This window comes from Oncorhynchus gorbuscha, linkage group LG06, assembly GCF_021184085.1.
Source record: "Oncorhynchus gorbuscha isolate QuinsamMale2020 ecotype Even-year linkage group LG06, OgorEven_v1.0, whole genome shotgun sequence".
Taxonomy (NCBI): Eukaryota; Metazoa; Chordata; class Actinopteri; order Salmoniformes; family Salmonidae; genus Oncorhynchus; species Oncorhynchus gorbuscha.
The window spans coordinates 30,341,120-30,365,598 of record NC_060178.1 but is presented as its reverse complement, the minus strand read 5'-3'; the positions used below and the strand labels follow the sequence as shown (position 1 = coordinate 30,365,598).

Sequence of the window (24,479 nt, the reverse complement as noted above, 5' to 3'; positions counted from 1 at the left end):
TGTTTGACTCACGTTTCTTGACGTCGGGCAGGACGGTGGATCCGGCCACCTTGTTTTCCCAGAGTTCCGTACCCAGAGTGCTGTGGGGCTGCGTGGCCAGGGCCACAGCTGGCAGGGAGGTCTTAGAGCTGAAGTCCACGATGGTAGGGGTCAGGGCGGAGGGTAGGGGGGTTAAAGAGCCCTCCAGAGTCTGAGGAGAGGCAGCAGGCTGGGAAGGGGGAGGGAACTGGGGGGCAGAGAGATGTGGCTTGTTTTTTTTGGGGGGGGGTGGAGGCTGTGGCTGTGAGGCTTGCTGTTGTAGCGATGCTTGTTGCTGCTGCTGCTTTTTGGCGAATCTGGGAGGCAGCTTGCCTCCTCCTCCTCCTCCTCCTCCTCCTCTCCCCTTCTCCCCTGATCCTTTCTTCCCATAGTGCTGTAAACAGACACACAATGCATCATACAGGTTAGGGATGTCAGATGTTATGGTCCTCAGTTTGAATAGGAGTCTTGTGTCAATGTGTCCCTACTCAATAAAGGAGCAACTGCCTCCCAGTGGTGAAGTGCACACTCCCTCTCTCCCTCCTCCTTCTCACCTGTGTAGTCTGTTCTTCTTTCTTCCTCCTCTCCTCGTCCTGTAGTCGTTTCTGTTGTTTACGTGAGACCACCTCAGTGAAGCCGTCGTCTGCAGTGTTAGACTGGGTGTCCTCTAAGGTAGTCACCTCTGGATGGTCATCTATGATCACCACACCTACAGGACAGCACACAGGAAGGGACATCACATCAGTTCCACGGACATGGTACAAGTTCTAGAACAATAGAATCGGAAGAATTCTGTATTGGGCCAATATGATATTACAGTTTTCGTGGCATATTGGGGGAAAAAAAACATTTCAAGATGGACACTAGATAGCCTCAATGGGTATGAGCAGGTGTGTGAGACAGGTGTGTATAGGAGACGTGTGTGTGTGTGTGTGTCTCTCTCACTGGCATAGTTGTTGAGGTCAAACTGCAACAAAGCATTCTCCTTCTCCTTGGGTTTCTGTTTGGTCTGTTTGGCCTCGTCCTTCCTGCGTCCAGATGGATCTTTACCTCCGGGGCGCACTGCTCCCCCACCTGGGGCTGAGTCTGGGTTAGGGGCAGCTCTGGAGGAGAGGAGAGAAATGTTAGACACACACAAGGCCAATGTACAGAGAAGTAGCAGCTTCACTAAAAAAGGGTGTCTAAAGACTACAGGATCATCAGTGGTCTACAGTCCAGGACGTAGTGATGTAACGGAGGACATTGCTTTCACATCAGTGCACGTGAAGGAGAGGAGACGAGGAAAGGAAACCACTTTAGACTACTGTGATGCCACCAGAAAGGGAGCGATGATGAGTACCCAGTGTATTTCTCCTCTAGAGGCCACAGTAGAGGGTAGCAGTCTGAAAATACACCCTGACTCGCTTCAACAATTAAAACAGGACACGAAAGGAGATGAAACATTTGTCCTTCAGGAAGATCATGTTTCCACACCTCTCACTCTCTCCCACACACACACACGGCCTATGGGTTGTATAATATGATATTGTTCAATATGTTAACCGTGAGTAGATCTAACATGCAAACAGTCAAGGCATAAGACTTAAGGCCAAACCAAATCAGTGTGTATGACTCACCCTCTGCGTCCAGCCTTGGCACCTCCTCTCCTCTCTCCCTTCCCCCCTGTGTAGCCGCGGCCTGGTTTGGGTCCGCTGTTCCCCCTGCGGTTCTGCCTCTCCACCGGGCGCTGACTGGAGAAACTCCTCCTGGCCCAGGCAGGCCCCGCTGCTTCGCGTTTGGGCGTCATCCCTCCCTCAGTGGGGGTCCTACTGGGGGGTGCTGAGCCTTGAGGGGGTAGCGGGGCTAGGGCCGAGGGCTGGGTAGCTGCATTAGCAGCCTCCAGCGCTCCCCTCCTCTCCTCTCGTTCTCTCCGTTCGTTAAAGTCACTGCTCTCTGACGCCGTCTCCCACTCCTCGTTGGCCTGGTCAGAGGAGTTCTGGTTGGAAAAGTCAGGTGACTTGGTGCCCATGGCAGAGGTGGTGGGAAGGGTGGCATCAGGCAGGGCTGGGTCAGAGGTCAGGTGCAGGTCAACGGCTGTGGGTCCCCCCTCTACAGGCATGGTGACAGGGGTCCCTGAAGCTCTGGAGAGGGTAGGGGACAGGGAGACAGGGCCAGGCCCAGAGGCACGCACTAAGGCTGGGAGGGAGGTAGTGGGGGTGGGTCCAGGTCCTGTCTCTCCTCCAGCTAAGACTGCAGCCTCTCTTTCCTTCAGCCTCCGGAACCGGGGGGGTTTGTCCTGTCTGGGGGGTCGGGCTGGGCGAGGACGACGGGGCCTCTCTCTGTCTCTGCTACTCTGGGGTCCCCCCTCCCCAAACTTCTTCACCTCGAAAGGACGGTCTCTGTCCCCTCGTACAGGCCGTCGGTCAGAGTGGGTGTCCCGATTGTCGTAGCGTGATGAGGGTTCTGTGTCCTCAGGGCGGAAGGTCTCCATGGGTTTAGAGGGCCACTGGGAGGACAACTCTCTGGTTCCTGGTCGTCTGAGAGGAGCTGACCTAGGACCTCCTCTCTCCCTGGCGCCCCCTCGCCTGCTGTACAGGCCCCCTCTCCCCCGCCGTGACGGCTCTCCTTTGGGCAGGAAGCCTGGCTTGGGCCTACCCTCCTCGTCTCCTCCCCTGAGCCCTCCTTTCTCTCCCAGGTGCGGGGGTCCAAAGCCAGGTTTGTGTGGTCCGGAGCGGGGCTCACCTGGTAGTTCCCTGCGGAGCGGTCGGGGTGGTTTAGCGCTGGGCTCACGGTCTGAAGCCCCCGTGTCGCTAGCGGACTCCCGTCCTCCTTCACTCTCCGATTCGGTATTGGAGCCACGGCGCCTCCTGCGTTTGGGCATCACCTCGAAGTCAGAGCTCTCGCTGCGCGTCTCGCTCTCTTCACGGCAGCAGCGGAAGGCAATGCCGCCACCGGTGGTTGGGAGGTCTGAGCGCGAGCGTGGCTCCCGGTAAGGGTACTCCCCTCGACTACGACCCCGGCCACCTCTATTTCGACCACTGTAAGTACCCCGGAAACTCCGTCCTCGCGAGTAGTACTCCCCTCTGCCTCTGGCTCGAAAACCATCAGCCGGCCAGTCTCTCTCTCTGTCCCGCTCCATCTCTCTTTCCCGATCCCTTTCTCTTTCTCGCTCCCTCTCCCTCTCTCTCTCCTCACGGCGGTAGGCCCTTGGAGGAAGGTTGGACTCCTTCCTACAGGATAGTTTAGGTTCGGGGTGTTTATCATTGGTCATTGGTTTGTCTGTCTTGTTGTCCTGGGAGGCTGGTGCCTGTGCTCCTGATAGGGCTTGTGTGTCTCTGAATCTCTGGGGGCCATTCACAGGCCCTTCCTCAGTCTCAGGGGCCTCCCTCTTCCCATCCCTCTCCCTGTCCCTCTCTCTTTCTCCCTGGGGCCTGTCCCTGGGGCCCCCAGACACAGCAGCAGGCACGAAGGCAGCTTTTGCTCCTCCTCGCTCCTCCTTCTTGGGTCTCTCCCCTCTTTCCCCCCTCTCTCTGTGTCGCTCTCTCTCCTCCCGCTGCTCTCTCTCTTCCTTCATGTCTCGGAGTACAGGTTTCTTAATGGGTCCAGACCTGCGTACAGGCCTCTCACCCCCTGGCCCTTCCCTCCGGCCGGCCACTGACCTCCCTCCCAAACGCAACTCAGCCTTCTGCTTGCTAGGGACTGACAAGGGCAGCTTCTCTGGCTTGTGGAGGCTGTCGGATGGAGGGGTGGGCCTGTTGTTGGCCACAGCAGCCTGGGAGAAAGGCTCTTTCCTAGGCTTCAGTTCGTCTGGGCCTGGCCTCTCCCCTGCATCCTGGAGCTCAAGTATCTTTGTGCCCAGGGGGAGGCTGTCGAACCTAGGCTCGTCCAGTTTGAGTGAGTGGCTGGAGCCCTGGGAGATGGTCCTCTGTAGCATGGCCTGTCCCAGAGCCTCAACTTCCTCTCCAGTGGGCAGGCCAGGCTCCTCTGGCTCAAAGGGGGACTCACCAGGCCCTCTCTCTGTCTGCAGGGATCCTGGAGCCTCCTCGGGGCCCGGGCCAAACGCTGACAGGGGTTCTGTGGGATTTCTGAATAAGTCAGTCTTGCTGTGGGGTTCAAGAGGACTGATATCCTGGCTGGGGTAAATAACTGGTAAACCCCGGTCCAGCTCCAACCCAGAGTCCAACCTGGGGAAAAGCGAGAGAGATGTTTTAATCAAAAACTCTGCAAACAACAGAAGTGGCTGCCTCTCATTCATATGCCCCGTGGAGGTGAGGAAACCAGGTGTGTACTGAGATGTAGCCTGATTGGTGTGTTGTCCCCTCACCTGGTGTCCTTGTCCTCCCATCCTTTAGGGGGAGTGGCAGAGGTTAGGGGATCAGTTTGTGCGTACGGGTCAGACCCCCACACTGTACGTGGTTCAGAGGGGAGACTGTGGTCCCGTATGGGCCTGGTCAGGTGGTCAAAGGAGTCAGAACTGGAGCTGGACTTGTCCCCTGCTTCTCTACGAACTATCTGCTTAGGACCCATCCGCCCTGGAGACAAGATAGATAAGGGGACGGCCGGTCAAAATGATTGCATTTTACAGTTTATATACACTATACGCTATTATAAATATATGTCTACTTACACCAAAACACACACAGGGCAACAACACCCACAGAAGACAAGCAAAACTAAACTCTGAAAACACACACGTATCAGTATATCATTATCTCCGTACCAGGTCCAGGGTGCATGTTTGGCATGTCGAGCGGTGGTCTTCCAGACATTATGCGGGGGTCCATGTATGACTGCATCATGAGCCAGCGGGGGTCAAAGCCCATGTTAGCCAGGTGCTGCTGATGGTGAGGGGGGCCGATGGGCTGGTACAGGGAGCGGTGCTGCTGCTGGGGGGCAGCTACACTTCCTCCGCCACCCGCACCTCCTCCTGATGGGGACACAGTCCCACCACCACCTCCTCCACCACCCTGCTGCTGTTGCTGCTGCCACTGCTGCTGCTTCATCTGCTCCTGCAAGGAGAGAGAGGTAAGAGTTGGATTCAGGGCATTTCTCTTCAAAATAACATGGACAACATTAAAAGTTCAGGATTCCATAGTCCAGAGATGGAATTGAACTTCATTTGGTAACTTGACTTTTCCCAAGAGGAACTTTGGATGTGACATTGGGTATAAAAAAAATCTAAGCAACACGAGTCCAATACCTGCTGCCTGAGGAAGCGTGGGGGCAGAGACTTCTGGAATTGTTTGGAGTATCCCGAGGTGAGAGAGGGGCGTATGGCAGCCCCTGCCTCTCCCTCCAGGTCTGGGGGGGCCACCGGGGTGTCCTCTCCAATGGGGGGGTCCATACGGGGCAGAGACAGGGGCACACGCCCCTCCACTAGAGAGAGAGACAGTAGTCAGTCACACTGTAAACCTTCATTGAAATATATAGAAAGTGTTGCTTTGCTGGGAGTGAAACTGTGGGAGGTAAAGCAACTGGTTCATTTATGTTGGTGCAAACACAGGGCTCTGCCAGGGGGCTCACCTCTACTCTCATCGGTGCTGAAGTACTCTCGGATAGGCATGGGAATCAGTCTCTCAGTCTGGCTCTCATCCACCAGGGGGCTTACCCCGCTCAGGAGGCCCACCTCACCTAGGGTGCCCTCTCCGAGCTGAGGCTCTGGGGGTATGGACTCTGGTCTTTGAACCGGAGGGCTGGGCTGGCGAGGCACAAACTGACTCTCCTCCGCACTAGGCTCTACTCTTTCCACCCTCTTGTTCTCGCTCTCCATCCTCTCTCTTTCCATCCTCTTGTTCTCGCTCTCCATCCTCTCTCTTTCCATTCTCTCTCTGTCTTGGAGAGGGGCTGGTATGGTCAGGGGCTGTGGGAGAGGATCAGCCTGAGAAGGTGCAGGGCTAGAGATGGGGGGAGGAACAGACAAAGGGGGTGCGTCTTCACACACAGCTCCCATCTCTTCATTGGTTGTCTCTCCGGCAGGGACGGACGTGGCCTCTGTTGCTGGGCGGAGTTTCTCGTTAAGGCGCTTGAGTTTCTCTGCGCAGGCGGCGAGTCTCTGCTCTTCCATCCTCTTCTCCTCCTCTTCTCTCCTCCGCCTGGCTCTTTCTACTGCTTCCGACAAGTCCTGCTTCTTGCGTTGCTGGCGCCAGGCCTCTGACTCCTCCTCGCCAGAAGGAGCTGCGGTGGGGGATTTGGCCACGCGAGGGACTCTGCTGCCTACCAAGCGCACACCTGGCTGACCCTGGAGAGACGGAAAGAGACATGACATAAGTTCTCTAACATCCAAAAGGAACTTGTATAGTAAAGCTCTTGATGGCGCATCAGTCCAGGATTCCCTCATCAAGCCAAAGATACTCAGCCTCACCTGGTAGTCCTGTGGAGGGCCGGTCTTGTACTGCCCTATACTGCCTGGGGAGGGCGCCCTGGGGTCCCTTCCATCTACCCATGAGCCTTTGCTGCCCTCCTGGCCATCTGAGGGGCGCAGCGGCCTCATCCGCTCCACTTTACCGATCCACTCCCTGTTAGAGCGAGCATGATGGTTAGTCGTTTGTTAGCGCTACATGGTAATGCCTAGGCTTAAGCTCAGCGGGCTAACAGTCTCGAGGAGTACAGATAACCCAGGACAAACACAGTCTGTCACTTCCAGATAGTGAGGCAGAAAACGAAGCACCTTCGTCAGTGAGACTCACCAGTTTTCTCCTTTCTCCTTGGCAGCTTGGTTCTCCTCATCGTCACTGAAGTTGAGTTTCTCTGTGTAGTCTACCTCCATCTGAGCTCCTGGATAAGACCGGGAGAGATGAGGGTTACCGTTACATGTCGTTTAAATTACATTCTATTAAAAACGTCATGTAAAGAATGGTTTTGTATAAATACAGATGAGTATTACCAGCCCAGCCCTCGTCAGCTTCAGTGTCCAGGTTGTCAAGCTCTTTGAGCTCTGTAGCGCTGATGATGGAGGGTCTGTCTGGATCCTTGAGCCAGGCCTGGGGGGGGCCCTGCTGGGGACGGACCCTCCTGGGGACACAACACACACAGGAGCGTCAGTCCACTGGGGACTGGATGAAGAGAGGTCTATGAACTCAAAGTGATGTGGTAATAATGATGAGTGTGTAGGGATGTAGCAGTGTGTGTGTGTGTGTGTGTGTACTCACCTGGCTCCATCCTGTGGAACAGGGTATCTTATGTTTCCTGGCACTGGAGCAAAGGGCATTCTGGGGTACGCGTGGAACATCTAGAACAGGAACACAAGGCCATTACGAGGAAAATCCTACTCTGCAAAGTCATAGAAATTTCTGGAAAAATAGCAACTACTGTCAAGACAACATCCCATATCAGGTAAGTAATTCCATGTTTCTTTATACCCCAAGTAAAATCAATAACCCTAGAAATCAATACAGCATTCGTTCCATCACTTACATAGGGTGGCATCATGCCCCTGAACTGGGGGTGGAACTGGGGAGGCACTCCGGCAGAGGCCTGCTGGCCCCCATTGAGTTTAGGCTGGGCAGGCACAGAGGAGGAGGATTGAAGCTGGGGCTGGGAGGAGAGGGATGCAGGCTGGACAGACAGGGGCAGCCTCTCCCTGACTTCTCCCTTTTCATTAGGGGGGCACCCTGCCCCCCTCCTCCGCCTCCCCAGGGGGTGAGGGGGTGCTGAAAGCCGACCCTCCCTCCTCTGGCCCACGGCTGTCCATCTCAGAAGGGCTGGCTCCTGTGGTCAGATTCCTGCCCCCGCCCTCTCGCCAACTACCAACATCTAGGAGAGGAGAGCACGGTGGAAAATTTACTTTTCAACTGTGGGAGCAATTATTAGGAAATGAAAGACATACACTACTTCCGGCGCCGACTGAGATGGCCGCCTCGCTTCGCGTTCCTAGGAAACTATGCAGTTTTTTGTTTTTTTTACGTGTTATTTCTTACATTAGTACCCCAGGTCATCTTAGGTTTCATTACATACAGTCGAGAAGAACTACTGAATATAAGATCAGCGTCAACTCACCATCAGTACGACCAAGAATATGTTTTCCGCGACGCGGATCCTGTGTTCTGCCTTACAAACAGGACAACGGAATGGATCGCATGCAGCGACCCAAGGAAACGACTCCGAAAAAGAGGGAAACGCGGCGGTGTTCTGGTCAGACTCCGGAAAAGGGCACATCGCGCACCACTTCCCAGTATTCTTCTTGCCAATGTCCAGTCTCTCGACAACAAGGTTGATGAAATCCGAGCAAGGGTGGCATTCCAGAGGGACATCAGAGACTGCAACGTTCTCTGCTTTACGGAGACATGGCTTACTGGGAAAACGCTATCCAGGGCGGTGCAGCCAACGGGTTTCTCCACGCATCGCGCCGACAGAAACAAACATCTCTCTGGTAAGAAGAGTGGAGGGGCGTATGCCTCATGACTAACGGGACATGGTGTGATGAAGAAAACATACAGGAACTCAAATCCTTCTGTTCACCTGATTTAGAATTCCTCACAATCAAATGTAGACCGCATTATCTTCTAAGAGAATTCTCTTCGATTATAATCACAGCCGTATATATCCCCCCCCAAGCAGACACATCGATGGCTCTGAACGAACTTTATTTAACTCTTTGCAAACTGGAAAACATTTATCCGGAGGCTGCATTCATTGTAGCTGGGGATTTTAACAAAGCCAATCTGAAAACAAGACTCCCTAAATTTTATCAGCATATCGATTGCGCAACCAGGGGTGGTAAAACCTTGGATCATTGTTACTCTAACTTCCGCGACGCATATAAGGCCCTGCCCCGCCCCCCTTTCGGAAAAGCTGACCACGACTCCATTTTGCTGATCCCTGCCTACAGACAGAAATTAAAACAAGAGGCTCCCACGCTGAGGTCTGTCCAACGCTGGTCAGAACAAGCTGACTCTACACTCCAAGACTGCTTCCATCACGTGGACTGGGACCGTATTGCGTCAGATGGGAATAAATACGCTGATTCGGTGTGCGAGTTCATTAGAACGTGCGTCGAAGATGTCGTTCCCATAGCAACGATAAAAACATTCCCAAACCAGAAACCGTGGATTGATGGCAGCATTCGCGTGAAACTGAAAGCGCGAACCACTGCTTTTAATCAGGGCAAGGTGTCTGGCAACATGACTGAATACAAACAGTGCAGCTATTCCCTCCGTAAGGCTATCAAACAAGCTAAGCGTCAGTACAGAGACAAAGTGGAATCTCAATTCAATGGCTCAGACACAAGAGGCATGTGGCAGGGTCTACAGTCAATCACGGACTACAAGATGAAATCCAGCCCAGTCACGGACCAGGATGTCTTGCTCCCAGGCAGACTAAATAACTTTTTGCCCGCTTTGAGGACAATACAGTGCCACTGACACGGCCTGCAACGGAAACATGCAGTCTCTCCTTCACTGCAGCCGAGGTGATTAAGACATTTAAACGTGTTAACCCTCGCAAGGCTGCAGGCCCAGACGGCATCCCCAGCCGCGCCCTCCGAGGATGCGCAGACCAGCTGGCCGGTGTGTTTACGGACATATTCAATCAATCCCTATACCAGTCTGCTGTTCCCACATGCTTCAAGAGGGCCACCATTGTTCCTGTTCCCAAGAAAGCTAAGGTAACTGAGCTAAACGACTACCGCCCCGTAGCACTCACTTCCGTCATCATGAAGTGCTTTGAGAGACTAGTCAAGGACCATATCACCTCCACCCTACCTGACACCCTAGACCCACTCCAATTTGCTTACCGCCCAAATAGGTCCACAGACGATGCAATCTCAACCACACTGCACACTGCCCTAACCCACCTGGACAAGAGGAATACCTATGTGAGAATGCTGTTCATCGACTACAGCTCGGCATTCAACACCATAGTACCCTCCAAGCTCGTCATCAAGCTCGAGACCCTGGGTCTCGACCCCGCCCTGTGCAACTGGGTACTGGACTTCCTGACGGGCCGCCCCAGGTGGTGAGGGTAGGCAACAACATCTCCCCACGCTGATCCTCAACACGGGGCCCCACAAGGGTGCGTTCTGAGCCCTCTCCTGTACTCCCTGTTCACCCACGACTGCGTGGCCACGCACGCCTCCAACTCAATCATCAAGTTTGCGGACGACACAACAGTGGTAGGCTTGATTACCAACAACGACGAGACGGCCTACAGGGAGGAGGTGAGGGCCCTTGGAGTGTGGTGTCAGGAAAATAACCTCACACTCAACGTCAACAAAACTAAGGAGATGATTGTGGACTTCAGGAAACAGCAGAGGGAACACCCCTATCCACATCGATGGAACAGTAGTGGAGAGGGTAGCTAGTTTTAAGTTCCTCGGCATACACATCACAGACAAACTGAATTGGTCCACTCACACTGACAGCGTCGTGAAGAAGGCGCAGCAGCGCCTATTCAACCTCAGGAGGCTGAAGAAATTCGGCTTGTCACCAAAAGCACTCACAAACTTCTACAGATGCACAATCGAGAGCATCCTGGCGGGCTGTATCACCGCCTGGTACGGCAACTGCTCCGCCCTCAACCGTAAGGCTCTCCAGAGGGTAGTGAGGACTGCACAACGCATCACCGGGGGCAAACTACCTGCCCTCCAGGACACCTACACCACCCATTGTTACAGGAAGGCCATAAAGATCATCAAGGACATCAACCACCGAACCACTGCCTGTTCACCCCGCTATCATCCAGAAGGCGAGGTCAGTACAGGTGCATCAAAGCTGGGACCGAGAGACTGAAAAACAGCTTCTATCTCAAGGCCATCAGACTGTTAAATAGCCACCACTAACATTGAGTGGCTGCTGCCAACACACTGTCATTGACACTGACCCAACTCCAGCCATTTTAATAATGGGAATTGATGGGAAATGATGTAAATATATCACTAGCCACTTTAAACAATGCTACCTTATATAATGTTACTTACCCTACATTATTCATCTCATATGCATATGTATATACTGTACTCTACAACATCGACTGCATCCTTATGTAACACATGTATCACTAGCCACTTTAACTATGCCACTTTGTTTACTTTGTCTACACACTCATCTCATATGTATATACTGTACTCGATACCATCTACTGTATGCTGCTCTGTACCATCACTCATTCATATATCCTTATGTACATGTTCCTTATCCCCTTACACTGTGTATAAGACAGTAGTTTTTTTTGGAATTGTTAGTTAGATTACTTGTTGGTTATCACTGCATTGTCGGAACTAGAAGCACAAGCATTTCGCTACACTCGCATTAACATCTGCTAACCATGTGTATGTGACAAATAAAATTTGATTTGATTTGATTTTTACAAGACCACTGATAATCTCCCTCGATCTGGGGCTCCACGCAAGATCTCACCCCGTGGGGTCAAAATGATCACAAGAACGGTGAGCAAAAATCCCAGAACCACACAGGGGGACCTAGTGAATGACCTGCAGAGAGCTGGGGCCAAAGTGACAAAGCCTACCATCAGCAAGGGCATTGAATATGAAACGTGGCTGGGTCTTTCAGCATGACAATGATCCCAAACACACTGCCCGGGCAACAAAGGAGTGGCTTCGTGAGAAGCATTTCAAGGTCCTGGAGTGGCCTAGCAGGTCTCCAGATCTCAACCCCATAGAAAATCTTTGGAGGGAGTTGAAAGTCCGTGTTGCCCAGAAACAGCACCAAAACATCACTGGTCTAGAGGAGATCTGCATGGAGGAATGGGCCAAAATACCAGCAACAGTGTGTGAAAACCTTGTGAAGACTTACAGATAACATTTGACCGCTGTCATTGCCAACAAAGGGTATATAACAAAGTATTGAAATAAGTATTTGGTCAATAACAAAAGTTTATCTTCCACCATAATTTGCAAATAAATTCATAAAAATCCTACAATGTGATTTTCTGGATTTTTTTTCTAATTTTGTCTGTCATATTTTTTATTTTATTTTTATTTTACCTTTATTTAACTAGGCAAGTCAGTTAAGAACAAATTCTTATTTTCAATGACGGCCTAGGAACAGTGGGTTAAACTGCCTATTCAGGGGCAGAACGACAGATTTGTACCTTGTCAGCTCGGGGATTTGAACTTGCAACCTTCTGGTTACTAGTCCAACGCTCTAACCACTAGGCTACCCTACCCTGCCGCATAGTGTACCTATGTTGAAAATTACAGGCCTCTCATCTTTTTAAGTGGGAGAACTTGCACAATTGGTGGCTGACTAAATACTTTTTTGCCCCACTGTATGTCTGTTACGTTTATGGGGGGTCAATTAAGGAAGACTTCTTCTCTGCAAACCACTGGAAATCAGGTCAACAGGAGAGGATATTATTTAAGTAGTCAACAGCTTTGTGACATCAAATGGACTGGTCAAGATGTGTTGGTATCTGTAGTGATGGTGCAAAAGCCATGAGAGTGAGACATAGTGGAGGAGTAACGCGCTTCCAAGCAGTTTCTCCCGTCTCTACTTGGGAACACTGCAGCATCCACTGACAGGCTCTTGCTACAAAGGGAATGCCTGAGAGCTTGAAAGACATTTTGGATACTACAGTGAAAATGGTTAACTTTGTTAAAACAAGGCCCCTGAACTCTTGTATATTTTCTTCATTATGCAATGACATGGGCAGCGACCATGTAACACTTTTACAACATACAAAAGTGTGCTGGTTATCAACTGGATTCATTATCCCTTTCATGCCCTGCCTCCAGTCCATTTACCGATATCTGAACAAGAAAGCCTCATCGAAATTGCGGTTCTGTGAAAATGGAATATAATCAGAAGCCACTGCCAGATTTCTGGATTGGGCTGCGCTCAGAGTATCCTGCCTTGGCAAAACGCAGTGTTCAGACACTGACGCCCTTTGCAACCACGTTCCTGTGTGAGAGTGGATTCTCGGGCCCTCACTAGCATGAAAACTAAATAGGCACAGACTGTGTGGAAAATTATTTAAGACAGACTCTCTCCAATACAACCCAACATTGCAGAGTTATGGGCATCCTATCAAGCACACCATTCTCATTAACTTGTGTAGAGTTACACAATTTTCGATGAACAAATCAAGTTTTATATGCAAATGAATAAATAAAGAGCAAAATGGACTATTATTTGTGTCCTGGTCCTATAAGAGCTCTTTGTCACTTCCCACGAGCCGGGTTGTGACAAAAACTCACACTCGTTCTTATGTTTAATAAATGTATCGAATGGTGTGTGTGTGTGGCATACTTACGATGGCAAAAAACAACATTTGAGAGTGCGCTGACCCTGGTGCTAGAGGGGGTACGCAGCTGGAGGTTGAATGTTTGAAGGGGTACGGGGACTATAACAAGTTCGAGAACCACTGCTCTAAGGGGTTAACCCATGTATGATAAAATAATCAATTCAGATACAATAGTAACAATAGTAAAAACAGAAACAGTTCTACAACTAAACATCAAGAACCAAAAACTGCCTGACACAAAATGCTGAGTGATATGGCTTATTATAATTATTATTATAGCTTTTATAATTATTATAGCTACACTGACATTAAAAAAAAAATTACAAGGAGTACATGTGCTCCTAAGTTGAAATTTAGGAGAACACTAAAAGTATGTGTTTTAATGATAAAAAATAACTAACTAAAAGTTCATGAATTAAAGGTTTTTGGAGTGTTCCTCAACAGGACAAAGACACTAAGCACAGCCAAGACAAAGCAGGAGTGGCTTCGGGACAAGTCTCAATGTCCTTGAGTGGCCCAGCCAGAGCCCAGAGTTGAACCAGATGAACATCTCTGAGAAGACCTGAAAATAGCTGTGCAACTTCCTGTTTCCATCACAGCTGTCATGACTTTTCTGGCATAAAAACTGAGGATGGAAACATGGTTTGAGTGAAGGAAATGCTGTAAATTAAGAGGACTACAGTGCATTTCAAAGGTATTCAGACTTCCCCACATTTTGTTACGTTACAGCCTTATTCTAAAATGGATTCAATAAATGTTTTTCCTCAACCTACACACACACACACACACACACACACACATACAATACCGCATAATGTTAAAGCGAAAACAGGTTTTTAGAAATGTTTTCAAATTTATTCAAATTAAAAACAGAAATACCTCAAATAAATATTCAGACCCTTCCCTAACATAATCGGATTTGAGCTCAGGCGCATCCTGTTTCCATTGATCATCTTTGAGATGTTTCTACAACTTGGAGTCCACCTGTGGTAAATTCAATTGATTGTACATGAGTTGGAAAGGCACACACCTGCCTATGTCAGAGCAAAAACCAAGCCATGAGTTCGAAGGAATTGTCCATAGAGGCACAGATATGGGGAAGGTTACCAAAAAAAATCTGCAGCATTGAAGGTCATCAATAACATAGTTGCTCCAGGGTTCCTCTGTGGAGATGGGAGAATCTTCCAGAAGGACAACCATCTCTGCAGCACTACACCAATCAAGCCTTTATGGTAGAGTGGCCAGACGGAAGTCACTCCTCAGAAAAAGGCACGACAGCCCGCCTGAAGTTTGCCAAAGGCACCTAAAGGACTCTCAGACGAAGAGAAACCAAGATTGAACTCTTTGGCCTGAATGCCAAGCATCACGCCTGGAGTAAACCTGGTACCATCCCTATGGTGAAGCATAGTGGCTGCAACATCATGCTGTGGGGATGCTTTTCAGAGACATTGACTAGAAGACATTGAGGGAAAGGATTGAGGGAAAGTTGAACGGATCAAAGTGCAGCGAAATCCTTGATGAAAAGCGCTCTGGAGCAGGTTAGGAGCTCAGACCGGGGCAAAGGTTCTCCTTCCAACTGGACAACCACCCCAAGCACACAGCCAAGACAACACAGGAGTGGCTTTGAGACAAGTCTCGGGAATGTCCTTGAGTGGCCCAGCCAGAGCCCGGACTTGAACCCCCTGGATAGACCTGAAAATAGCTGTGCAACAACGCTTCCCATCCAACCGGACAGAGCTTGAGAGGATCTGCAGAGAAGAATGGGAGAAACTGCCCAAATACAGGTGCGTCAAGCTTGTAGCGTCATACCCAAGAAGACTCGAGGCTGGAATCGGTGCCAAAACTGTTTCAACAAAGTACTGAGTAAAAGGGTCTGAATACTTGTGTAAATGTGATCCGTTTTTATTAATTTTTATAATTTTGTAAAAATGTCTAAAAACCTGTTTTTGCTTTGTCATTATGGGTAATGTGTATAGACTGCTGAGAGGGAAAAAACAATTAAATCCATTTTAGAATAAGGCTGTAACATAACAAAATGTGGAAAGAGTCAAGGGGTTGGAATACTTTCCAAATGCCCTGTATGTATTTTGAAAGGTGAGATGTTGAGGATTATAAATACCACTTAGATACCATACAAGCAAACAACCATGAGTCCAAATGTGCACTTCACATTTCCATATCATACACTCATGTCATAGTGTCAAAGCTTATGATCACTATTCTTAATGTACAATTTAAAAAATGATATGTCATATCCTGGGTTGTTTTGAACAAAATGAGCCTGTGCTTGTCTATTGTGAAAATAAATGTACAACGGCACACGCACCTGAATGCACTCAAGACTTGTTTCTATGTGCACCAAAATGATTTGTTTCCCTGAATTGCACTGTGAAAGCCTAACATTAATACCGTATTTTAGAATTTGGCTGGTCATGTTGGCAAAATAACGGGTTTTCAAATTATGCCCACCTGCTCCAGATTGCAATTTATAATGGACTGTTTTTGGATTGTGTAAACAGTAATCGTGTGATGGTGGGAATGCAGGGTTGTGTTCCAAACAAAAGAAGAGAGCTAAAAAATACATTTTAAAAAGAGACTGAACAGGTAATGTGAAAGCTATGATCCAAAATTGATGCCACTTGTTAAATCCACTTCAAATAGGTGTAGATGAAGGGGAGGACAGGTTTGAAGGACTTTTAAGCCTTGAGACAATTGAGACGTGTGTGTGTGTGTGTCAAGAGGGTGAATGGGCAAAACAAAATATTTAAGTGTGGAACGCTTTTGCCACCTTGTGGAGACTATGCCCTGGCGAATTGATGCTGTTTTGAGGGGCAAAGGGGGTGCAACTCAATATTAGGAAGGTGTTTTGTACACTCAGTGTAGTTTAATCTTATTTAAGCCAAAAGTGCAATGAAATTACTTAGGAACTGTGCACACTTGAGGTGTGTGGCCACTTACAGATACCAATTAGTACTCACTCAAACCCTTGTCATTTATTTGTCTAATTTTGTACTTGCCCCACATATTCCAGGAAATATTATGTTACTGAATGTATCCAGAGTATTGTCAGATTTAAACAAATGAGGCGAAAAGGTAAAATGCACATCAAATCAACAGTGTAATGTTTGGATTGGATTCAGACTTGTGTCAGGGAAACGGTTGTGTCCTCACCTTTGGTATAATCATTCTCCCATTATCTCCAAACTGTTCCCTTTCAATTGCTACCATTGTTATGAATATTTCTTCTGTAAGAAATATTTCAATTTAGCCCTAACTATTTAGGTCAATTACCAGGAGTGTAAAGTGTTATGTAGCCTTTTGGGTCAATTCAATTGATAAAGAGTGTTCCCAAAAGCTCTGTGTGACCACCCGCCAACGTGGCTGGTGAAATAGACATTCTTACTCGCCAACGCCAAAATCTACCTGCATTTGGCAGGTGGTGGGTGTTAATTTCCCACCCTGGATGAGAGACAACTCAAGACAACACAGGTGAGTCATTTCTGTTGTAGAGTGACAACCTTTGGGTCAGGACGTTTGGTCCATGAGTAGCAGGTAGAAAGGAGTAATGCTCATGTCCTGAGGACTGAAACTGGGGAATGTGCGTGTGTGATTATGTGAGTGTTCATACTCTGAGGTCTGAGACTGGGTCCAGGTCCATAAGGCTCCTCCTCCTGCCCCTCCCCTTTCTCCGCCTCCCCAGCCGCCTGCAAACTGGGGAACTCCTGGTGGAACTGGCTGCTCACACGAGGGGCTCCTCCTTCTGGCTGTGGTGGTGGCTTGCTGTTGGCCCAGGATCTGCTGCCCCCTATAGAGGACGAGACCTCTGGGGGTTGGGGGGCAGCGGGCTTAGGCTGGGGAGGGGGGGTCTCAGACTGCCTGATACACACAACAAAGAGGAGAGAGAAAGAGATAGTGGAGAGAAGTAGTTTTTTATTATTATTATCATCATCATTAGGGCTGAGAAACAACCTGAGGACAGGCATGGTATTAGTGTGTTTAGATTTCATTCAGGGGCAGCCCTGGTATCTCACCTATCGTCTCCTCCCTCAGGTCTGGAGGCCCAGCCACTGCCGTCCTTGGGGACGATGTTAACGTTGGGGTCGTTGCCCTTATTCTCTGCCTTCAAACTGGGCAGGTTGGCAGGGGGTGGCATGCGTCGACTGACGGCAACCTTTCCCAAACTCTGGAGCCCATGTCTGGCAGCAACTGGACCGAGGGAGAGGAGAGGGCATAGAACATTTAGACATTAAGCTAGAAGCTGAATTTATTATAGCAATCCCAAATCGACCCCTAGCTCCTGGACAAGATGAGGCAGACATGAAGTGTGTGTGTATGTGAGTGAGTGTGTGTTTAGCTTGAGCATACCTGCAGTTTTCTGGGTCTCCAGAGACTTGCCCTTGTATGTGTTGAAGAGGCTAAGGGTTGCATACTTGGTCTTGCCATCCTTTGCCTTGGTGCTCTGCCCTGACTTCTCTGACATTTTCCTGGAAACTCATCGAGTCTGGTCCTCCGGTCTCACCTCCAGAACCAGCCTCCTGCAATAAAATATCAAAACATTTATTTAAACACTGATGAGTCTGGTTTTATTATTACTCATTGCAGATTTATGGGGCATGTCGTGTTCTCATGCCAACCTCCCACAAGACAACAGGGTTAACCAATGATGTGTATAAACCCTGGATGACTGACTGACGGGGGGCGTATTGAAGACACCGCACAGCAATATTGGCACTCCAACTACATATGTATAGATTTGATAGATTCTATAGATTTGAAGCTATAGAAATGTTTTTATTATTGTCTGCATACGTTGACACATATTTTATTACAGACTCCTTAATACATACTTTTAAAATGTGAGCTAAAAATACAAATGAAAATATAAAAACAATTTTCTTAAAGTATGCACTGCTACATTATGATGTAATCAATGCCCAAATGGTAATTCAGGAACCACTAATTGTTGCGGCAGACATCTTGAATACAAAACCTAATGTTTTTATCTACTGAAATTGAATGGACATCTCCTCTAGGCATTGAGCAAACTCACGGTATAGGAGCAAAAGCAAACTCGCATAAACACACAACTTCCTAGCCACCCTAAGATAGCAGACGTCTGCCAGCTGAGAATGCAGAGGAGCTGGGAGAGGGAAGGAGTGAGTGAGAGATAAGAAGCAGAGCCACTTCCTCCACAAGGCAGCCCGGGCCAGACCCTCAGCCCGTGTGTGCCAGAGCCACAGTGGGAGGTGCCCCAGAGAGGGACAGAGTCAATCAAGGACACAGAAAGCAGCCTAAACAGACACTATTTTCCTCTCCTACTGTCATTTTCAACCCCCCTCTTCCTAGGATTTTCTGACAAGGTGGTATTGGTGTAGATCTAAGCAGTGGTGGAAAAAGTACCCAACTGTCACACTTGAGTAAAAGTAAAAGATACCTTAATAGAAAATTACTAAAGTAAAAGTCATCCAGTAAAATTCTACTTCAGTAAAAGTCTAAAAGTGTAGGGTTTAAAACATACTTAAGTACCAAAAGTAAAAATAATTCTTAAAAATCCTTATATAAGCAAACCAAACAGCACCATTGTCTATTTTTTTTTACAGAAAGAGGGTCACACTCCAACACAGACATTCTAATCGACCTGGCCCGAGTATCCTGGAAGGACATTGACCTCATCCCGTCAGTTGAAGATGCCTGGTCATTCTTTAAAAGTAACTTACTCACCATTTTAGATAAGCATGCTCCGTTCAAAAAATGCAGAACTAAGAACAGATATAGCCCTTGGTTCACTCCAGACCTGACTGCCCTCGACCAGCACAAAAACATCCTGTGGCGGAATGCAATAGCATCTAATAGTCCCCGCGATATGCAACTGTTCAGGGAAGTCAGGAACCAATACACGCAGTCAGTCAGGAAAGCTAAGGCCAGCTTCTTCAGGCAGAAGTTTGCATCCTGTAGCTCCAACTCCAAAAAGTTCTGGGACACTGAAGTCCATGGAGAACAAGAGCACCTCCTCCCAGCTGCCCACTGCACTGAGGCTAGGTAACACAGTCACCACCGATAAATCCACGATTATCGAAAACTTCAACAAGCATTTCTCAACGGCTGGCCATGCCTTCCGCCTGGCTACTCCAACCTCGGCCAACACCCCCCCGCAGCTACTCGCCCAAGCCTCTCCGGGCTCTCCTTTACCCAAATCCAGATAGCAGATGTTCTGAAAGAGCTGCAAAACCTGGACCCGTACAAATCAGCTGGGCTTGACAATCTGGACCCTCTATTTCTGAAACTATCCGCCGCCATTGTCGCAACCCCTATTACCAGCCTGTTCAACCTCTCTTTCATATCGTCTGAGATCCCCAAGGATTGGAAAGCTGCCACAGTCATCCCCCTCTTCAAAGGGAGAGACACCCTGGACCCAAACTGTTACAGACCTATATCCATCCTGCACTGCCTATCTAAGGTCTTCGAAAGCCAAGTCAACAATCAGGTCACTGACCATCTCGAATCCCACCGTACCTTCTCCGCTGTGCAATCTGGTTTCCAGACCGGTCACGGGTGCACCTCAGCCACGCTCAAGGTACTAAACGATATCATAACCGCCATCGATAAAAGACAGTACTGTGCAGCAGTCTTCATCGACCTTGCCAAGGCTTTCGACTCTGTCAATCACCATATTCTTATCGGCAGACTCAGTAGCCACAGTTTTTCGGATGACTGCCTTGCCTGGTTCACCAATTACTTTGCAGACAGAGTTCAGTGTGTCAAATCGGAGGGCATGCTGTCCGGTCCTCTGGCAGTCTCTATGGGGGTGCCACAGGGTTCAATCCTCGGGCTGACTCTTTTCTCTGTATATATCAATGATGTTGCTCTTGCTGCGGGCGATTCCCTGATCCACCTCTACGCAGACGACACCATTCTATATACTTCCGGCCTGTCCTTGGACACTGTGATATCTACGAGCTTCAATGCTTCAAACGAGCTTCAATGCCATACAACACTCCTTCCGTGGCCTCCAACTGCTCTTAAACGCTAGTAAAACCAAATGCATGCTTTTCAACCGTTCGCTGCCTGCACCCGCACGCCTGACCAGTATCACCACCCTGGATGGTTCCGACCTTGAATATGTGGACATCTATAAGTACCTAGGTGTCTAGCTAGACTGTAAACTCTCCTTCCAGACTCATATCAAACATCTCCAATCTAAAATCAAATCAAGAGTCGGCTTTCTATTCCGCAACAAAGCCTGCTTCACTCACGCCGCCAAACTTACCCTAGTAAAACTGACTATCCTACCGATCCTTGACTTCGGCGATGTCATCTACAAAATTGCTTCCAACACTCTACTCAGCAAACTGGATGCAGTTTATCACAGTGCCATCCATTTTGTCACTAAAGCACCTTATACCACCCACCACTGCGACTTGTATGCTCTAGTCGGCTGGCCCTCGCTACATATTCGTCGCCAGCCCACTGGCTCCAGGTCATCTACAAGTCCATGCTAGGTAAAGCTCCGCCTTATCTCAGTTCACTGGTCACGATGGCAACACCCATCCGTAGCACGCGCTCCAGCAGGTGTATCTCATTGATCATCCCTAAAGCCAACACCTCATTTGGCCGCCTTTCGTTCCAGTTCTCTGCTGCCTGTGACTGGAACGAATTGCAAAAAATCGCTGAAGTTGGAGACTTTTATCTCCCTCACCAACTTCAAACATCTGCTATCTGAGCAGCTAACCGATCGCTGCAGCTCTACATAGTCTATTGGTAAATAGCCCACCCATTTTCACCTACCTTATCCCCATACTGTTTTTATTTATTTATTTTTCTGCTCTTTTGCACACCAATATCTCTACCTGTACATGACCATCTGATCATTTATCACTCCAGTGTTAATCTGCAAAATTGTAATTATTCGCCTACCTCCTCATGCCTTTTGCACACAATGTATATAGACTCCCATTTGTTTCTACTGTGTTATTGACTTGTTAATTGTTCACTCCATGTGTAACTCTGTGTTGTCTGTTCACACTGCTATGCTTTATCTTGGCCAGGTCACAGTTGCAAATCAGAACTTGTTCTCAACTAGCCTACCTGGTTAAATAAAGGTGAAATAAAAAAACATAATTTACAAACACAGCACGTGTTTAGTGAGTCTGCCAGATCAGAGGCAGTAGGGATGACCAGGGATGTTCTCTGTTTAGTGAGTCTGCCAGATCAGAGGCAGTAGGGATGACCAGGGATGTTCTCTGTTTAGTGAGTCTGCCAGATCAGAGGCAGTAGGGATGACCAGGGATGTTCTCTGTTTAGTGAGTCCTCCAGATCAGAGGCAGTAGGGATGACCAGGGATGTTCTCTGTTTAGTGAGTCTGCCAGATCAGAGGCAGTAGGGATGACCAGGGATGTTCTCTGTTTAGTTAGTCTGCCAGATCAGAGGAAGTAGGGATGACCAGGGATGTTCTCTGTTTAGTGAGTCTGCCAGATCAGAGGCAGTGGTGATGACCAGGGATGTTCTCTGTTTAGTGAGTCTGCCAGATCAGAGGAAGTAGGGATGACCAGGGATGTTCTCTGTTTAGTGAGTCTGCCAGATCAGAGGCAGTGGTGATGACCAGGGATGTTCTCTGTTTAGTGAGTCCGCCAGATCAGAGGCAGTAGGGATGACCAGGGATGTTCTCTGTTTAGTGAGTCTGCCAGATCAGTGGCAGTAGGGATGACCAGGGATGTTCTCTGTTTAGTGAGTCCGCCAGATCAGAGGCAGTAGGGATGACCAGGGATGTTCTCTGTTTAGTGAGTCTGCCAGATCAGTGGCAGTAGGGATGACCAGGGATGTTCTCTGTTTAGTGAGTCTGCCAGATCAGTGGCAGTAGGGATGACCAGGGATGTTCTCTGTTTAGTGAGTCTGCCAGATCAGTGGCAGTAGGGATGACCAGGGATGTTCTCTGTTTAGTGAGTCTGCCAGATCAGTGGCAGTGGTGATGACCAGGGATGTTCGGTTGATAAGCGTGTGAATTTGGATTATTTTCCTGTCCTGATAAGCATTCAAAATGTAAAGAGTACTTTTAGATGTCAAGGAAAATGTAAGGAGTAAAAAATACAATATTTTCTTCCAGGAATGTAGTGAAGCAAAAGTAAAAGTAGTAAACAAATAGAAAGTACAGAAAACAACTTAAGTAGTACTTTAAAGTATTTTTACTCAAGTACTTTACACCACTGGGCCTAAGGAAGTAGGATAACTTTGTGGGTTTTTTTTTTTTACCTGCAACTACTATTTCCTAAATCCTAGACTATTAAATTACATCAATCAATATCGCCAACACAAAACATTTCTCTAGGTAAAATTAAGGGGTAATGATTATTCTAATTAAAATAGGTGTCTATATGTGGACATTCTGGTGAAAATGTAAACTGTCAAAATGTTGTTTAAGAAGCAATTCTTTAGAATAATTCAATTACTGGCATTGAACGTTTCTGCAGACTTTTAGCCCCCCATAACTGGCTATGGGACTATTGCAGCTCCTGGGAAGAAAAGCTTGTTTTATAGAGAGGATGGGATCCACCCAAATCATTTGGGGTACTGGATCCTTTCACAGATTATAAGGCTGAGTTGAGACAATGACCCAAACCCAGCTCAATTAATCCCTACCATTGTGCCGCTGAGTTGTCATAACGCTTCAGCAAATGTACATTATCCCAGGGGCACTGGAAGACAACGTAAGTAACCTAAATTATGTCTCTCTGCTGATCCTACAGCTATTGTATGCAGTAATCATGTGCCTATGAAACACAGTTATACTGTTAGCACTGAGGCAGTGTGCCCTAGTAGGACATCCACTGTGGGTAGCTCACCCTGCACCAACATAAATAGCATGAGCACATCTACTTCTGCTAAGCTTTCCAGTAAGTTGGGAGATAGCTTAGCAGTTAGAGCGTTGGGCCAGTAACAGAAAGGTTGCAAGATCAAATCCCAGAGCTGACAAGGTAAAAATATGTTGTTCTGCTCTGAACAAGGCAGTTAACCTATTGTTCCTAGGCCGTCATTGGAAATAAAAAGGTGTTTGCCTTGATGACAGCTTTGCCCACTCTTGGCATCCTCTCAACCAGCTTCACCTGGAATGCTTTTCCAATAGTCTTGAAGGAGTTCCACATTAGCTGAGCACTTGTTGGCAGCTTTTCCTTCACTCCACAGTCCAACTCATCTTAAACCATCTCAATTGGGATGAGGTCGGGGATTGTGGAGGCCAGCTAATCTGATGCAGCACTCCATCACTATCCTTGGTCAAATAGCCCTTACACAGCCTGAAGGTGTTTTGCGCCATTGTACTGTTGAATATCAAATGATAGTGGGACTAAGCCCAAACCAGATGGGATGGCGTATCGCTGCAGAATGCTGTGGTAGCCATGCAAAGCAACCCCACACCTCCATGCATCACGGTGGTTACCACATGCAGAGATCATCCATTCACCTACTCTGTGTCTACCAAATAGGGATATCTTCTGTATACCACCCCTACCTTGTCATAACATTTATTGACTCAAACGCATTGATAAGAGAAATTCCACAAATTAACTTTGAATAAGGCACCCCTGTTGTTAATTGAAAAGCATTCCAATAAGCTGGTTGAGAGAATGGCCAAGAGTATGCAAAGCTGTCATCAAGGAAAAGGGTGGCCACTTCGAAGAAATACAAATATAAAATATATTTAGATTTGTTTAACACTTTTTTGGTTACTACATGATTCCATATGTGTTATTTCATAGTTGAATCTTCACTATTATTCTCCAATGTTTAAAATAAAATCAAACCCATGAATGAGGTGTGGCCAAACTTTTGACTTGGACTGTATGTAACTTAAGAAACATGGTTCATTAAATAAAAAATGTGCTAGTAAAAGATGACATTCATATTCTGACAATCTCTGGAACGCACTTAGATAATACCTTTGATGATACAGTGGTAGCAATACATGGTTAAGATCTACATAAAAGACAAATGCCAAATGGTAGAGGTATTGTCGTTTATATTCAGAACCACATTCCTGTAAAGCTTAGAGGATCTCATGTTAAATACTGTTGAAGTAAAATGGCTAGAGGTTCATCTGCCTCACTTCACTTTACAGCACGATTCTAAAACATATTATTTCATTTTCCCCCCAACAATCTACACACAATACCCCACAAAGACAAAGCAAAAACAGGTTTAGGAATGTATTACAAATAAAAATGAAATATTACATTTCCATAAGCATTCAGACCCTTTACTCAGTACTTTGTTGAAGTACCTTTGGCCATGATTAC

At 47.9% G+C, this 24,479-nt stretch overlaps 1 protein-coding gene across 1 annotated transcript in view; it reads right to left on the bottom strand.

The window, feature by feature from the left end:
• The window catches only part of prrc2c (proline-rich coiled-coil 2C), a 50,414-nt gene that overhangs the window by 9,200 nt on the left and 16,735 nt on the right, over positions 1–24,479 (bottom strand). The window contains 17 exon segments of the mRNA XM_046352907.1: positions 13–412; positions 573–727; positions 964–1,121; positions 1,635–4,181; positions 4,322–4,529; positions 4,718–5,006; positions 5,198–5,373; positions 5,521–6,235; positions 6,359–6,512; positions 6,684–6,771; positions 6,881–7,008; positions 7,146–7,225; positions 7,411–7,596; positions 7,598–7,749; positions 16,823–17,070; positions 17,226–17,400; positions 17,560–17,729. Coding sequence (XP_046208863.1) covers positions 13–412; positions 573–727; positions 964–1,121; positions 1,635–4,181; positions 4,322–4,529; positions 4,718–5,006; positions 5,198–5,373; positions 5,521–6,235; positions 6,359–6,512; positions 6,684–6,771; positions 6,881–7,008; positions 7,146–7,225; positions 7,411–7,596; positions 7,598–7,749; positions 16,823–17,070; positions 17,226–17,400; positions 17,560–17,674 — 5,974 coding nt within the window. The 5' untranslated portion in view covers positions 17,675–17,729.